The 17,385-nt window shown below is 38.5% G+C and overlaps 2 protein-coding genes across 3 annotated transcripts; both read left to right on the forward strand.

The window, feature by feature from the left end:
* Window positions 1-4,733: 4,733 nt before the first annotated feature.
* On the forward strand, window positions 4,734-10,354 carry LOC308688207 (uncharacterized protein). 2 transcript variants are annotated; one of them, XM_081361132.1, is made up of 6 exons: window positions 4,734-4,787; window positions 4,898-5,260; window positions 7,325-7,369; window positions 7,523-7,636; window positions 7,755-7,795; window positions 9,605-10,354. In XM_081361132.1, the coding sequence occupies exons 1-6, from the start codon at window positions 4,739-4,741 to the stop codon at window positions 9,860-9,862; spliced, it is 870 nt and encodes a 289-aa protein (XP_081217258.1). In that variant the 5' UTR covers window positions 4,734-4,738; the 3' UTR covers window positions 9,863-10,354. The 2 variants fall into 2 exon arrangements, with proteins under 2 accessions (XP_081217258.1, XP_081217259.1); XM_081361133.1 differs by having other exon boundaries at window positions 4,901-5,260; window positions 9,605-10,039.
* Window positions 10,355-10,952: 598 nt separating this feature from the next.
* Window positions 10,953-16,115, forward strand: LOC308688202 (uncharacterized protein). The gene is made up of 7 exons (XM_081361129.1): window positions 10,953-11,261; window positions 12,039-12,380; window positions 13,197-13,232; window positions 13,344-13,412; window positions 13,999-14,115; window positions 15,194-15,237; window positions 15,339-16,115. The coding sequence occupies exons 1-7, from the start codon at window positions 11,222-11,224 to the stop codon at window positions 15,564-15,566; spliced, it is 876 nt and encodes a 291-aa protein (XP_081217255.1). The 5' UTR covers window positions 10,953-11,221; the 3' UTR covers window positions 15,567-16,115.
* Window positions 16,116-17,385: the final 1,270 nt, after the last annotated feature.

Here is a 17,385-nt window from a genome sequence, read left to right on the forward strand (position 1 = left end):
GGTGTGGCAGAGGGGACTCTACCCACACAGAGATCATTGAGTCTCGATATAGGCATCGCGATGGTAATGTTCCCGCAATGAAAACATGACTCATCTATGAGTGCTAGTGCAGCTCTTTTAGAGAGAGGAGAAACGTTTCAGGTTACGACTGTAACCCTGGTTCCCTGAGTAAGGAACGAGACGATGCGTCGATGACGCTTTGGGAATGCCTCTGCGTGATTGCGTCTGAAGCACATGTGTCAACTAGTCCAATGGTGAGAGTGAACGTCACGGGCGGGTGACGTCATGAACAGGAAAGGATAAAAGCACATCCGGTTAGAACTACACTAGCTTCGAAAAAGGCCAAAGCAAGTCGATCACAGGGATGTAGGAAGTATGGCAAAGTGACGCATTCAGGGAACCAGGGTTACAGTCGTATTAAACTGTCACGACATGAGAACTCTAGACCCCGTGGCGTCCATGTCTAGGTCATAAAATCTGACAAACGTAAGCGGCGAAGACCAGTCAGCTGCATCACAAACTTCTTGTAACATTACTGCATGTAGAATGAGCTCTAGTGGACAAAGGTGAAGGATGCCCCAGAACCTCATATGCAAGAGAGATAGCCTCTACTATCCACTTGCTAACCGTCTGCTTGCATACAGGAAGGCCTTCTTAGGGGGTCCAAAGCATGCCAATATTTAATCAGACTTTCCCTACTGGGCAGATCTGTGGACATAGCTATCCAGTGCTCTGACTGGACAGATGAGGTTCATTTTCTCCCAGTCTAAATCCTTGAAGGGAGGAGGACAGAACGCCTGCAGTACAATAGGCCATGTCATCATTTCACTTTAGCTTTCTTTGCTGCTGCAAATGTGTTTGACAAACAGACTGTCACAGTGGCCAAAGAAGACAAAATATATAATAAGAGCTAAGAGCCCAACTAATGGAAACACTGATCACTGTTATGGTGACTTTAAATGAAACACATTAGAGTTAAACACCTGTTAATTCTCAATAAAACTTTTGTAGATGTCTGACAGAAATAAAGTCAGTCTGGTTAGTAATACGTGAAGCTGGTAATGCTGTTTGTGGAGTTGTTTAATCCTCCTCTGCTGAGATCTTCACAGATTTAATGTCTTCTTTTCTCTTCAGTTGATTTCATCTAAGGCTGTGTCTGAAGTCAGTTGTAGTTCTTGTGTTTCTGCTCGTCTCTTTTTCTGTTCTATTCTTCCCTTCAGTGATTCTGCTTGTTAACAGGCTTATTAAGGCTGAAATGACTCCATATTTAATATACACAGATTTTGTGGCTCAGATAAGGTCCAGTTCTGGTTTATTTCTTTGCTCTTGGCTGACATGTGGCATTGCTATGGCCTGCTTGTGGCCCAGATCTGGCAAACAGGAGCTGTCCGCCCAAGTGCCATCATTCCACGCTGCATGTGGGCCAGATCAGTAACCCACAAGTGCCAGATGTGGGCCGGATCTGGGCCGAAACAATGTTGCTATCTGGGCTTTATTTTTTGTCTCAAATTGAGTATTGTTAATGACAAATTGGTCATTAACTAGCATATCTACTCTTTTAAAAGTATTGAATCTCAATTTAAGAAAGCCATAAACAACTTTTGATAAAAAGGCATTGTCATTTCACCATTGCCATCTTTTAGAGAGACATACATTTTTAAGCTTTGACAGTTTCAAACATTTCAAGTATGCTTGTTTGGTATATAAAGTGTTACATAATCTTGCTTGGAATGGCTTTTTCCAAAGACTTGAAAGTGGAGGTAGTACACAGGCCTCTGTAAAAGGGGACTGTGTGATACCATTTAAACGCACCACTTTTGGACAAAACCGATAAGATAAAATTTTGCCCCTCCCGATAAGAGAGTGTCCAACATTTAACACCTTCAAAACTCACCTAAAACAGTGGCTCCTAGAAAACCAGAGATATTCTCACTTTTAACTGTCACACATTACTCACCCGTACACTTAAACTGTTAAATCAAATGCAGTATAGAGGTGGATGAACAATGTCTTTGTCAACATGTATTTTTGTTTTGTTCTGTTTGTTTGTTTTGTCAATGTATACAATATTGTTTTGTTATAGTGAATGAATGCTGTATGATTGTTGACTGTCTTTATGTTAGTCTTATGTTACCGGCCTAGGGCTGCAGATGAAAAGCATTTTCACTAATTCTGGCATTTTTACATGGTGTATTTTTATACAACAATGTTCATGAATATGCATGGTCCCTATCAAATAAACCAATAAATAAAAATAAATAAATAAAAATATTTGGTGATTAGCCATGACACAGCTTTGCTTGCCTTGCTTGTGTCATGATCAGGGTCTTATGTTTTGTCTTTTTTTTTTTTTTTTTGAATGTTCCTTTCCTGTTTGATTTCCATTCTTCTGTGTTGTCACATTAGTCACCATGGCCATCTTCATTTGTTCCAGCTGTTGTCAATTATCCATTCATTGCTTTGTATATTTAAATTCTTGCTTTTCAGTTTTATGAGTCGTTGTTGATGTAGCGTGTGGTTTACTTGGGGTTTTTCTTGTATGTTCATCGTTTATGTTTATTTATGTTTTTCCTTTTATTAAACGTACAGTATGTAATTTTTTTCGCCGCTAGGGGTCGCTAACCTCTTACAATAACAAAGGCGTAGTTTGATGACGCAACATTTGCTAAGAATTATGGATCTTGTCGTCAACGTCAAGCCGACCGATCTAATAATGTTTATGGATGACTGAATACATCGATGCTTTTATCATGTCTGTGATATGAAGTAGTTCGGGATTGCTAAGAGACAGCTATCAGCTCCACACGCGACGCGAGTCCCGCAGATATAAAAGGAAGATGGACATTTCATTCTACTGAACTACACGCAGAAGCCCGGGAGTTTCAGGCCCAAGACCGGTCCACTTTTTCAATGGTGGAATTCCAAATTAGCACTTTTTCCAAATTGGATAAATGAAGCAACAGTTCAGCTCTTACTATTGTGTAGTTTGTATTAATACCATGGTTCAACAAATAATGTAAAGGTTAAATAATAATTCACTTAGACTTTATAAGAAGCAATTGCGACTTTATTTCACACAATTCTGACTTTATATCTCGCAATTCTGACTTTATAACACGCAATTGCGACTTTATTTCACGCAATTCTGACTTTATATCTCGCAATTCTGACTTTATAACACACAATTACGACTTTATTTCATGCAATTCTGCCTTTACATCTCGCAATTCTAACTTTATTTAGATGTAAACTCGCAATTGTGAGATAAAAAGTCGCAATTATCTTTTAAAATGTTTTATTCTGTGGCAGAAACAAGCTTCCATACCTCCTGGCCTCTTCCTCCCATCCATCCTCCCTGACGCGTACCGTTACGGTAGGGCCGGCCCAGCTATCGGTAGGCGCCGGCGGTGCCGCGGTAGCCTATACCTACCTGAGAAAACGTTTTGGAAAAGACGGACTATGGACCCAACCAACTCTATAGGAGGGGAGCGGAGAACTCCCTCACATGGTACAACCCATGCAGAGGCTGCGCGCTGCGGTGTAAGAATGCGGAACGTGTAATGTAACTAACGTGACAAATGTGAAGAAGAAATTATTATTTTTTTAAATCCTCGACCGGCCCAAAAGTGAAGCGGCCCACCGGGAATTCTCCCGATTACCCACCCCGGGCCTGATTCTTGTTTTAGTTCTCATTTTTTATCCAAAGTCTGCTTGCCATGGTCCATAATGTTTGAACGAAACAACAACAGCGTGCAAATAGACATTGCGAACTACATTGTCCACGTCTGTCGCCTTGGTTACTATCAGACGGCTTTGGTTCATAGCTCTGGTTACCATGGCAGTACGAGCGGAAATCAGGGACAACACAGATATGACGCCATTGACGGCGACAAAACGGAAATAAAGAAACGTGCCGTGTCTTCGAATTAAATTAAAATTAAAAGTTGTTGGAAACAGTCGGGATAATGTAAGTACACAACTAAAAAAATATATATAACGTAGATATAGTAATTTTTGCTATTTTTAAAGCAAAAAAGATACATATTGTGCCTTTAAATCTGTGTGAGCATTTGCATTTGCCCTGGCCTCATCCTTTCACACGATACACAATGATTGAGATTGAGATGCCCATTTTACACTCAGTCACGACACTTCCCCCATTTATCAGCTTACCTGTTTATTGTGAACTGTTTCAAATTAGATTAACTTAGATATTCTATAATCATTTAACTTTTTTTGGAGTGTGTAACAGCCATCAAAATAAATATTTGTTTATATTTACAAAATACACAAGTTGTTCAGTGAAAATATATATATATATATATATATATATTGTCAGTTAAATAAAAATTGAAGATAATAGAAATCAAAGATTCTTGTTTTTATTGCATTTTACAAAATTTCAAAATCTATTGGGGTTGTAAAATGATCTAGTACCAATATTATGCATGGGTGAATGATGGATGGATGAATTTATGAATTTATGGGGCAGTAACATGTAATTTCATTCCCTTATATAAAAGAATCAGGCACCAATATGATGGATGGATGGTGTAACATTGAGGATGGCCAGACTTTACCTCCACTGTCCTGAAGAGGAGCTGTTTTTCAGATCATACTTCTGACACTGTGTTTGTGTTTATCCAAGTGCATTAGGGAAGTGTAACTCGATAAACACACACACACACACACACAATATCTATCTAGTATGTAGTGTGAGAACAGGTAGTGGGAGTCGATGTTCAAGTGGACAGTCATGAGAACAGTCTCCTCCATCAGTTTCTCAGGTATGATATCTGTCCTAACTCTAAATCAGTAAGAATTGCACTTTTTACTCTTCAGTGTCATTGATAAACACCACAATTCAGCCTAATAACTCTGAATCTGCCTCTGTCAGCAGTGCTTGTTCTGTCAGCGCTGTGGCTGATGAATAACTCACTGGCTCTTACCGTCACTGGATCTGTGGGAAGCAACATCTCAGTCTCCTGCAGATACCCTGAAACATACGAGAATAACAGCAAGTTCTTCTGTCAGATGAGCGGCTGGTTTTCTCCAAGAGATCCTCAGTGTGTTCACACGACCCATCGAGACACGAGGTCTGAACGAGGGAGACTGGCTCTTCTGGACGACACCAGCGCTCATGTTCTCACGGCTCTCGTCTCTAGACTGGCTCCAGAAGACTCGGGGAAGTACTGGTGTGGTGTAGATGTCGATCTCCTGCCTGACTTTACCTCTGAGATCTGGATAACAGTCAGCAAAGGTGAGATTCACAACAGCTGAAGACTATCCGTCCTTAGTATATACGAGCAGTTGATGTGATGAGTAGAGTTTTCTGTTAGAACAGTGTCGTATTAGCGGCTCCTAAGTTAATAACTAATGATCTTTGCAACGGAAGTGAATCAATCAAAACTAACTTTAGCTGGACAATAACTTTATTCTAGAGCTGATGTAAAGCCAAACAATCTCTGTTACTGTAATCTCCTACTATCACTGTAATGCTGCTTTGAAACAATCTATATTGTTAAAGGGTCATGAAACCCTAAGCCAAATTTTCTGAGATTTTAACACAGGTATGTGTGTTGAACACCACTGAAGACAATGTTAGCATCTGTTAGATTTAATAGTAGGGGGAAAATGGTTAAAATTTAGTTTTTTTTTCCGCTATTTTCGTCTTCCGGTTTTAAAATCTTCATCGTGTCCACGTCACAGGCTGTGACGTGGCAGAGTACTATAGTACTTTGATGACTCATCCGTGTCTCATAATTATTCATGTGCTGAGTTTTCTTATCCAATGAGAAGACACTTTCTCTTAATTATTCATGACACCACGGGGAACTTTACAATGACAGACAAGACATATCAAACTGTGATATCGCGTAGCTGACGAGAGAGGCAATGATGGGACCCGCGTTTGTTTTCGTGGTGCAAAAGTTCCAGTGCATCTTTCCCCGCGATGCTGCCCGAGCTGGACTCCGGCCATCACCCACGGACACATCTAAATATGTGTGTGTAGCAACCATTCAACGGGAGAATGGTGGACTTCGGCCTTGTACACCAATGCAGGTTTCGTCTTGCGAGTGATGCGGTTCCGAGGATTTTCTATCGCTTCAGAGGTGTGTCGTGTGTGTGTGTGTGTGTGTGTGTGTGTGTCTAAAATGTAACCCTGACCGTTTTACATGCCTTTTGTTTAATAATCACCTGTTATTAAAATTTAGATATTTCGATAATACCTCAATTGTATGGAACGTATGCGTGCAAATTTCTGTCACTGTCCATCTTTACTATGTGAGGCGCGTAGATCTAGGCTATGTAGCCCACGGAACGTTTTTTTTTTTTTAAGCGGAAAATGTATTATTTTCAAATATATGCATTTATAGTGTGTATAAACAAATATATATTTTATAATGACATAATTATACATAAACATTATATGTTTTAAATACAATTAGACTTAATGTAGGCAATGTAGCAGGGCATTCAGTTACTTTTGAAAGGACAAAAATAAGGCATCAGTGTATTTCATTAGACTTCAACTTTGCCAGCTATATATTTTTTTTTTTTTTTTTTTTTTTTAGCATTTCCTCACGTTTTACCACTGATTTTTAGTGACAGTCGATATGCATGGGCCATTGCGATGACAGTTTCCCCCTCTCCCCTCTCCCCTGCCGTACCACACCCACTCCCCTCCCTTCTTCTCACAGCCACCACGCCCATTTAAGTTGCATTTTTCAAAAAGATTGTGAGCTAGACTTGAGCTGAAAGAGGGGGGTTTCATGACCCTTTAAAAGTGCTGTATGAAGGCGACTTGACTTGACTTAAACATCTTCATTTGTTTAACAGTTAACTGTTAAAAATACATTCAAGCTCCATGTACAACTATTTTAAAAAGCTCTTTTTTCACTGTGCCTGTGGTTTTTAAGAGCTCATGTAAATTGACTCATGAGGACATGGAATATACAGTTTCGTCACACAAATTGTGACACCTAATATCTTGATTACAAAAAAACGTCCATGTATTGTATATTTGTCATTAACCCGATCGATTATTAATGCGATCCCGATCTGTTCGGCATCATTTGCACTGAGAAACACGACCGTTCAACAGTTACAGGGATTTTTGAGGTGCCACTGAGACTCAGACTGGTTTCAGATGGGATGTGATACAGCCTCGTCTTCCTCTTACACGTCTCATAATGAGTCACTGTGAGAACTGAATTCACTCAAATGTGTGGTAAATGAAAGCCAGCTGAGGTTTGAATGAACTATATATTGATGAACTATCAGATGATGAACTATAGTCCTTTCGCTTTTGTTTTCTGTGCAGAGGATTCACAAGAACAAACCACAGACCTGTTCCCGGAAGAACCTGGTGGGGAGGTTACGAAACACACACACACACATACAAACACACACACACACACACACACACACACACACACACACACACACACACACACACACACACTCACACACATGTGGTTTTGCTTTTTTCAGTCAACTCATTGTGGGTTTGCATCAACAGAGTCTTACTCCAGGTTCATGATGATGGTGGCTTTGATGTGTGTTTGCGCTCTGCTTTTCGTGTTTCTGTTTGGTCTGTTTCAAGTCCTGAAACACAGCAGTCGCAGTAACTCAGGTGAGACTACAGCACTAACAGAACATGTCTTTTTCTTCAAAACATCTTCTGTTCAAGTTCTGAAAGAGTCCCTGCATATTTCAATAAATTGATAATTACATATTTATGTTCTTATCAGGTTCTGCTCCTCACCAAAGGACAATATCAAACCCAGTTCAGGTGACGACAGCAAATCTCATTCATAATTAATAATGTTGTCTTAATGTAGCAGGGTGAAGTGTCTGTGTTGATTAATGGCCAGTGTCATGTGAAAACATTGAACCTATCGGCAGTCTGGTGTTATGGTATAAAATGGGGAGGTTTTTACCACTTGCGAATGCGATGCGTCGACACCCGTACCGCCCTTTTACGGAGGCCGCCATTTATGAATGGGAGTGCTGTCTCGGCTCTGTGTGGCCGTGCACAGGCTGCCCCGGGCTTTGAGGATGGTAACCTACGTCTGTTTTTAGGATTTTTATCAATGGAACGTGTATTTACTATTTTGAGTCTGTGTAGTTCTTTGACGAGCAACCGGCGGCATGTTGAGGCCAGCGAACACGTATAGTGCTGCGCTGAGAACGTTTCCGGTACGTATGAGAACAATTCGTGTGGGTTGTCTCTTTTATTGTTTTATTAGTAATTTCTGTTTCATGTTTGACAGATTTGAGTGACGAGAGCAAGGGTTTCACCTCTATATTGCGGGAAGAGATGCGCGTCTGTTGACGTAACGCACTGCTGTCTTGCCTGAGCTTAGTTTTGTCGTCTTTTCGTTGGAGCGAACTTGAACTTGCATAACAGCGAGCCGGGACGATTGCTCGCCGCAGTGTGCGAGTGCGTGGCTGTTTCCTCGCTGACTTGTTCTGCTCTGAGTGTGTGTGCGGCCGACCGTGGCATGTTTGTTTCATTTTGATTTGTCTCTTGGTTTGCTTCAAATTGTAATTTAGATTTCTTTATTTTTGGGGCTGGTTTTTGACGAAGAAAGTGTATCGAGGAGGGGTTTAGCTGCTGTTTAAGGGGTTCACATTGAGTGCTGTGCTTGAGTGACTTGACTTCAACAGAGTGGGTGTCTGTGGATATTAAGTGTGTTGTGTGAATTGAGGGTCACAGCAGGCCATCTCCCTCCTAATTAAGCTTTCTTGTGTATTTGTATTAGTGTATTTATTATTTCTTTATTTTAAAGTTTTGTAAAGTGTTTGTTTTCCTTTTCTTTTTGATATGTGAATATTGAGCCCTTGTTAATGTATTGATGATTTTAACTTTTGTATTTGAATAAAACTGCCTCATCATTGATATTCCCTGGCCTATGTCTCTCTGCTCACCCATTTCTTTTGGTAACGAACCTGGGCGCTCCCTGAGTTGGGGCTGATAGTTCCCGGTATATACCGGGTGGCGTAGTCGAACGTTATATAATTGTTTCATACAGTTCCCTCAAGTACCTGACGCCACTTTCTACATTAACATCAGTGTTATTTTAGAATCATTGAGACACTATTATTATACACATCATGGCCATATTCCAGGATGACAATATCAAGATTCATCTCTGGATGGAAATAACTGTTGTGATGTTTTTGGTCAGGATCTTGTATTGTCACTGCAAGAGTCCAGCTCTCTGTAAAGTCTCCTCCAGCACATCCTAAAGACTTTCAGCGAATTTAAACTCTGGACTCAGAGGAGCCGATTCATGTGTGGAAATGATTCTTCATGCTCCTCCAAACCATTCCTTCACAATCTGAGCCTGACGAATCTTGACATTGTAATCCTGGAATATGGCCATGATGTGTCTTCCTACATGGTTGTTTAAGTAATGAATACCACACACTCCATCAGTTAGGGTTAGAAGAACTGTTGCCAAACATATAAAATGCTAGAAACATAATAATCACTGTGATAATGATCCAATCATAGACTCTTAAGAAGGCAGTGTATATTATATATTAGCCGTTATCTGCTTATAATTTACAAGTTATATTTATTTATTTTATATAGGATGACTACCAGAGAATAAGGCTTCCAGACTCATCCAAAGCTCAACGTGATAAAGAGGAATTTTACAGACCCATAAACCTGGATTACACAAACACAGAAGCGGTCGACACAGACTCCTACTACACAGATGTTGTTTCAGCACAAACACAAGATCAGATCTACACAGAACTGAACGCCAGTAGACGGAGTCACGTGTACCAGAGTTTAACAGCGGATTCTGCTCAAGAAGAGGCCATCTATCACACTATTGATCACTGAATCCTCTCCAAAACCCTAGATTCCTCTGACAGCTACGATAATCCAACCTCTGTCAGCTTCACAAGTTTTTGTGTTGTTTTCACTAAATAAAATAAAAAATATTAAGTTCACTGAATTAATTGATACAGCCTTTTGTTAAAGTCCCTCTGTGGTGAAAATAAAGTTTTTAATGTTGTTTATATGTCTAGTTTTGTGTTTGTAATATGCTTTAAGACAAACCATGTGTAAAATCTTAAGTCAACACCATTGCTGAGTATTTTCTCCTTAAAACTGCAGTGAACCAAAGACAGTCTCAAAAACACGCTTTCAAATGACCTGATAGTAAAAACAGTCAAACTACCTTGTAACCAATCAGATCAACGTGTGATCGTCAACGAGTGGATCTCTGAGCTGTGCGAGTGAGTGGAGGCGGGGCTCATTTGCATATTCATAGAACTGTGCATACTAAATTAGGCAAGGTTGTCGAGTTACATTCAAGCTATTTTAAGGCATAACAAAAAAAAACAAAAAAACATTTAAAAATGTCATTTTGTGATCAAAGATGAGTTTGATAAAATTATGAAATTAAAATTAAAATGAGTTTGAAAAAAAATCACAGGGATAAATTACTGACTACAGTGGGACTTTAATATAGAGCAGAAAAACATTAGAATGCAAAAAAAAACTTAGATGGTATGGTAGTTATTGAATATAATACAGAATTCATTCACATTTGTCTCAGGTATAGTTTTGAGAAGCAGTAACTGCCTAATAAAGTATTATAAGGTACTATTATGTTCTCTTGTGTTTTTCATCTTCACTTTGCACTGGTATTTTTGTCTTGCCATCCAAGAAACATACAATGTTTCTCTGAAAACAAGTTTGATTAGACTATACAATACACATTCTATTGATTCTACTGGAAAACAATACATATACTGATGAAGAAAATGTTTTGCAGTGTCAGTCTGCACAGTTATATAATGTGCTTAATCAAACCGATAAAAAACCCAGCCAGATAATCAAGACTTAGAAGTACTAAGTACAATATTACGTTCTGGAAATTACAACTTTGCTGAAGATTTTTACAGCTTTTTTGTATTTTTTTTTTGGAGCATACTTGTGTGTAAAGTATACTTTCATAATTGATCATTTTGTTTAAATGTTTGTTCCTGTGCAAGCAATTATACAGAAAAGAGAAGGCTGCATATTGGTGAAAAGTTAGGGAAGTTGATTATCACTTGAGCTGCCTTTGTACAGCTAAAGTCTTGTGTTTTGGACCCAAATAGAAACAAGGAAGTGAGAGAGAGAGAGACAGACAGAAAGACAGATGCGGTTTTATAAGTTGCATACCAACAAAAGCAGTTAAAACCATTCAGCATGTGGACAGCAAGAGTCTTTGGTTTCTGCATATGTACAGGTGAGTTTTAGCGATCGCTATACAATAAAACAGCAATATCTTAATCTCAGAATTAAAAATAATCTCAATAAATTCAAAACCATCTGCATCAGTATTGGGGAAACTGAAACTCTAGTTTGGTAATCTATAGTTCAATCAACGCTTAAAAAAAGTATATCTGCTACATGACAAACTACTTAATCTACTAATAAAATACTCTTTTTAATATAATTGATTGTACATAAAGGATCTTAAGGGTTACAGCATCTAAACAGATAAGTTCCACTAGTAAAACACTGCAATAAAATGTATTTAACTTTTATATTATTAACTCTTAAATCCTATTAAATAATATAAAAAACATGAATGTGTATATTACATTAAAAATGTAAAATGCCACACTGGCTGAAATGAATCAGTCAGTCGTTTTGGTTGAACAGCTCTTGCTTTGAACAGTCTAATCCGAACAAATTCACTTAAATGAATCAAACGGCTTCATATGACAGAAGCTTAATTCAACATCAAGCTTGAAATCGAGATATTTTCATAGTTTGCTTTGCTGTAAAACAGTACGAAGTTGTGATAAGAACAAAAACAGTTCATGTAGTGACGCTCTTGCTCGGAATAGCTCAATACTCTTCACGTCACTGCTAGGCGTTGCTAATTGCTAGTCAAATGGTCAAACTTGCCAATTCTCATTTCACTTGATGAACTACTGGGAATATGCTTATGGACTGCTGCTTATTTCTGTCGGCGTATTACAGAAATCACGATCTAGTCATTTAATTTTGTTTCCAGTCTGTCTGCTGGACATTAGTTGCGCTGTTAGATCCACTGAGATTGGATATGAGGGAGAAGACTTTACGTTTCATGTCGGATACCCATCGGACTACGAGGAAAACAGCAAGTACTTCGGCAGATCAAATGGATTCTTCTTTGAGAAACTGGTTCAGACCACTGAATCCAACAGGTGGACCAGACAGGGACGATTCGCTCTTCTTGACAACACATCTGCGCACTTTCTTACCGCCACCATCTTCGGACTGATCTCAGAGGATTCTCACGTGTACACCTTCGGCGTGGATGTTAAACTGATGCCTGATCCCGATACTGAAATACAACTCACTGTCAGAAGACGAGGTGAGAGTCCTTTAACATCTATAAATCTCTATTTTTCATGCACATCCCAGCTAACAAAAATATGTTCTAAGAACGTTTTGCTGAACGTTAAATCTGAATGTTCACTTTAGAATGTTTAAAAAAAAAAATCTTGGTAATGTGAACGTAAATGGAACATTACATTTTGCAAACATTATAGGAATGTTACTTTTAAACGTTCTCTGAACATTCTAAAACAAGTGAGCATTCTAAAACAAGTGAACATTTGAAAACAAGTGAACGTTCTTAAAAAGTGAACATTCTAAAACAAGTGAGCATTCTAAAACAAGTGAACTTTCTAAAACAAGTGAGCATTCTAAAACAAGTGAACATTTGAAAACAAGTGAACATTCTTAAAAATTGAACATTCTAAAACAAGTGAGCATTCAAAAACAAGTGAACTTTCTAAAACAAGTGAGCATTCTAAAACAAGTGAACATTCTAAAACAAGTGAGCATTTTAAAACATGTGAGCATTCTAAAACAAGCGAGCATTTTAAAACAAGTGAACATTCAAAAACAAGTGAGCATTCTAAAACAAGTGACCATTTTAAAACAAGTGAACATTCTAAAACAAGTAACATTTTTAAATGTTAGACCACGTTCAATAAGATAATGTTTTTGTGCTGACATTAAGGATATTATTAAGAGCCATATAATTTTGAGCGGACATGTTTCTGAAATAACATTTAACTTTGAGGGAACCTTGCCAGAAAGTTCTGGAAAGATTCCCTGTTAGCTGGCATGACTGAATGCTAAAGGAGCGAATCTTTCACGTTCACGTTCCTTCTCTGCACAGGTGAACCACAGAGACCCACAACATCATTACCAAGAGGTACGAGAATAAGCCAGGATAACAATGTTTATTGTTTATTCACACACACAACAAAACTATTCGTACAATATATTAATGAACTTTTAATTTCATTTTCATGAACTGTTTTAGTGGTTGTCAGCAGCACAAACAGTCCTGCAAACATCACAGCACAGAACTGGGCCGAGACAAGAGAACAGGGTGATCTCTCTCTCTGTGATTCATATTATTATGTCTGTCCTTGGCACAGTTCACTCTTTCATTCTATCTATCTATCTATCTATCTATCTATCTATCTATCTATCTATCTATCTATCTATCTATCTATCTATCTATCTGTCTATCTGCCTATCTATCTATCTATCTATCTGTCTATCTATCTATCTATCTATCTATCTATCTATCTATCTATCTATCTGTCTATCTGTCTATCTATCTATCTATCTATCTATCTATCTATCTATCTATCTATCTGTCTATCTATCTATCTATCCATCCATCCATCCATCCATCCATCCATCCATCCATCACATGTTCTGATCTATATTGTTTGTTCTATTGTTCATTCTTCTCATTCTATCTGATCTTTATCTTTTAATTGCACAAGCAACTTCTCACAAACACACAGCTTGTGTCTTGGTGTTCATTGACAGATCTAATATCGTCACCGGTCCTGAAGAGATCTGTGAGGGTTTCTCTCAATCACTCTTCCTCTCTCTGTTTCTTTCTTCCACTCAAATGAATGGTGTTTTTATCAGCTGTGTCAGATCGTTTCCTCTTTCTACAGAATCTTCCCTCAGGTTTGTGACCGTGTTGAGTCTGGTGTGTGTCGGCACACTTCTTGTTGTGTGTCCATTCGCTCTGTTTAAGGTTTTTAAATGGGCCTCCACCAGCAAGCTGTCAGGTGAGTTGGCTAGAGGAGACTTCCTCTTTTCTACACCGTCTTCACACACTCACGCTCTCAAAGTCCTAGCCTGACGTCGTCATACTCAGATTCTAGTCAGAATATGAGTCTGATACTGCTCCATTGGGCTTTGATTATGGGGCGTGTTTCAACCGAACCAGGAAGGAAAATGCCTCTGCACTCAATTGGATAGACCTACAACCAATCAGAGCAACGGAGTAAGTGACGTATGTTTTTCATTCATGTTTCTGGAGCCCGAGCCCGGAGCCTCTCCTCGGACAGCACGTCAAATATGCATTTATTCTATCTGACTTATTTGTAAGTGTGAACTCGTGAAATCTCAATTCTCCAGCGGCAGTCATCTTTGTTGTAAACGAATTCAACCCAAGCGCTCTTTGGTGACGTGGATGATTACGTTACTGTTGATCATCTGTCCATCATCGTATAAAGCCCGCCTTGACAATTTGATTGGTCCGAACAACTTTTGTTCGGGCATAATAGCTCCTCAACAGATCGAGTCCAGACCGAACTTCACGACCTAAATAATTTGTGGGCGGGGCTAAGTTCGGCTGGCATCCAGGCTACTAAAGTCCCCCTGTAGTCAATCATTTAATCCCTTAAACTCATCTTTGATCACCAAAATTACATATTTAAAGTTTTTTCCTTGATTTTTTTCTTTATGCCTTAAAATAGCTTGAATGTAACTCGACCCTTGCCTCATTTAGTATGCGCGGTTCTATGAATATGCAAATGAGCCCCGCCTCCACTCACTCACTCAGCTCAGAGATCCACTGGTTGACGATCACACGTTGATCTGATTGGTTACAAGGTAGTGTGTGACGTCAGAAACACCAGCGATTTCAAAGCGTGTTTTTGAGACTGTCTTTGGTTCACTGCAGTTTTAAGGAGGAAATACTCAGCAATGCTGTCGACTTATGAATTTACACATAGTTTGTCTTAAGGCATATTAAAAACACCACATAGACACATAAACAACATTAAAAGCTTGATTTTTTCACCACAAGGAAACTTTAACATTTATCATGACAATTAATACGTCTTTTTTTTCCCCTTCCAGTTTCCGTGTCTTATCACACCAGGACGACATCAGATCACATTGTTGTAAGTCAGTAAATCTATCATATCACATTCACGAGTATTACCGCGTTAATACTGATAAAGTTCATTGATTTCCCTGCTGATATGAAGCGTCCTCTTTACAGGATGAGTATCTGAAAATGAGCCCAGTCGTACTTTCAAACTCATCCGGGTCTCAAAGGGAGAAATGTTCTTTTGTCGAGGATTTTCACAGACTTACAAACACACAACAGACCCACGGCAAAGACATCGAATCTGCTCCGGCAGAGAGTCTGGATCAGATCTACACAGAAATGAAGCCTGGTTTTGCTCAGGAGTCAATTTATTACAGTATTGATCAAATTACTGACTGACAACTGAAGCCTCATTAACAGCTTTTTTCCCCACAATAATATTCATATTTTCTTACATGTTGGGGTCAAGAAGTCTCTTATTCTCACAAAGGCTGTTTATTTGATGGAAAAATACAATCAAAACCGTAATATTGTCAAAATATTATTACATATTAAAACAGCTGTTTTCTATGTGAATCTGAAATGTAGTTTATTCCTGCGATCAAAGCTGAATTTTCAGCATCATTACTTCAGAAATCAATCTAATATGATGATGCTCAAGACACATTTATGATTATTATCAGTGTTTAAAAGGGTTGTGCTGCCTCCGATTTTCGAGGAAACTGGAATACATTTTATTTTTCAGGATTCTTTGATGAATAGAAAGTTCAAAAGAACAGCATTTATTTGAAACAAATTTTTTCTAATACATTTTTTTTTACTGTCACTTTTGATCAGTTTAATGTGTCAAAGTGTTAAGAAATTTTACCTCAAACTTTTGAATGGAAGTGTGTATATAAAGAAAAATCACTGAATTGTACCCTTGAATAAATAATCAGTCTAATAGTGTAAGGCTGTAAATTATTATTTTGTCTCATGAACTGTCACGCATTAAATGTACTGTAAATCTAATGTTTACTGTCTGTAGCGAGGGGAAGTTGCTAATCGCCATAGAAACAGTCTTGTGTGAGTTTGTGTGGGTAAAGATCTCGACGTCACTATTGCATAACTGCATATGTCTCAAGAGGATGGAGAGACAGAAAGAGAGAAGTAAATAATTTATCGTACCACGAAAACTGTTGGCCTACTGTATACTTTGCCCTGGTTTTAGCTTTTATAAAAGTGTAAAGTGAGTGTTTTCAGTTTTTGGCGATTTTTAGTGCATATTTACATTTGCTAATCTTTAGGATACAAGTAACTAAAGATTATGTGATAACAAGACAGAATGTTTGTAAATTGTTTCTTGCTTTAAACAGAATGTGCTTGTGTTTCATAATTGAGGCCATTTTAATATGAATGATAGTCTGACTGACTCGCTCGAGTTATGGATTCTGTTGATGATGTGATGTCACATCCTGTCTGACTCTGATTTCCTGCGGTGTCTTTGAATCCTGGAACTGATCCAGCGGGAGGGAACATCTCACCTTCTCGCCTGCAGGAACATCAAATATTTCTGCAGAGACTCTTAAGTGGACGAGTTTGTTCTCTTTCGATTTAATATAGAAGAGGAGTCGACTTGCAGAGACAGATACACTATATATGACGAAGGATCGGACTTCAGTGTGACCATCGGCTTTCAGATTCTGGCATCTGGTGGACAGACTTCTTAAAGGCACTTACAAATATGTGACTCTACGTGTATTTGAGGGTGTTATTTACTGAATATATTTTACAAGTTACTTAATAATAGTCAAGGGCGTCGGACTGGGGGTAAAACCAGTACTGATTACCAGGGCCCCAAGGGGAGAGACGGCCCTTGAAAAGTCTGGAATATATTTTATTTTACCTGGATATTTTCATTTCCTAATTGAATTTCATAATGAATGTCAGATGAAATGTAAAGTTAGTGTATTGGCTGAATAACTCGTTGATTTACTAATTACATCTTGTAAAGACTTAGATGGTCTCACCCACCCCTTGCTAATGCACCAAATGGTTGAGTCCATCTGAGCACAAACTAGAACACAGAATCTATAGTGCTAAACTGCTTGGATATCTCCGTGATCGTTTAGTGTTAAAAATGAACTGAGACAACTCATTGAAAGAGCAGAACATTTCACTTTCAATCAAAGTAAAGTGACTGTAGACCAGAGTATGTTAAGAAAGTCTGAAATGGTGA

This window comes from Scardinius erythrophthalmus (genome assembly GCF_964197995.2).
Source record: "Scardinius erythrophthalmus genome assembly, chromosome: 3".
In the NCBI taxonomy this organism is placed as follows: Eukaryota; Metazoa; Chordata; class Actinopteri; order Cypriniformes; family Leuciscidae; genus Scardinius; species Scardinius erythrophthalmus.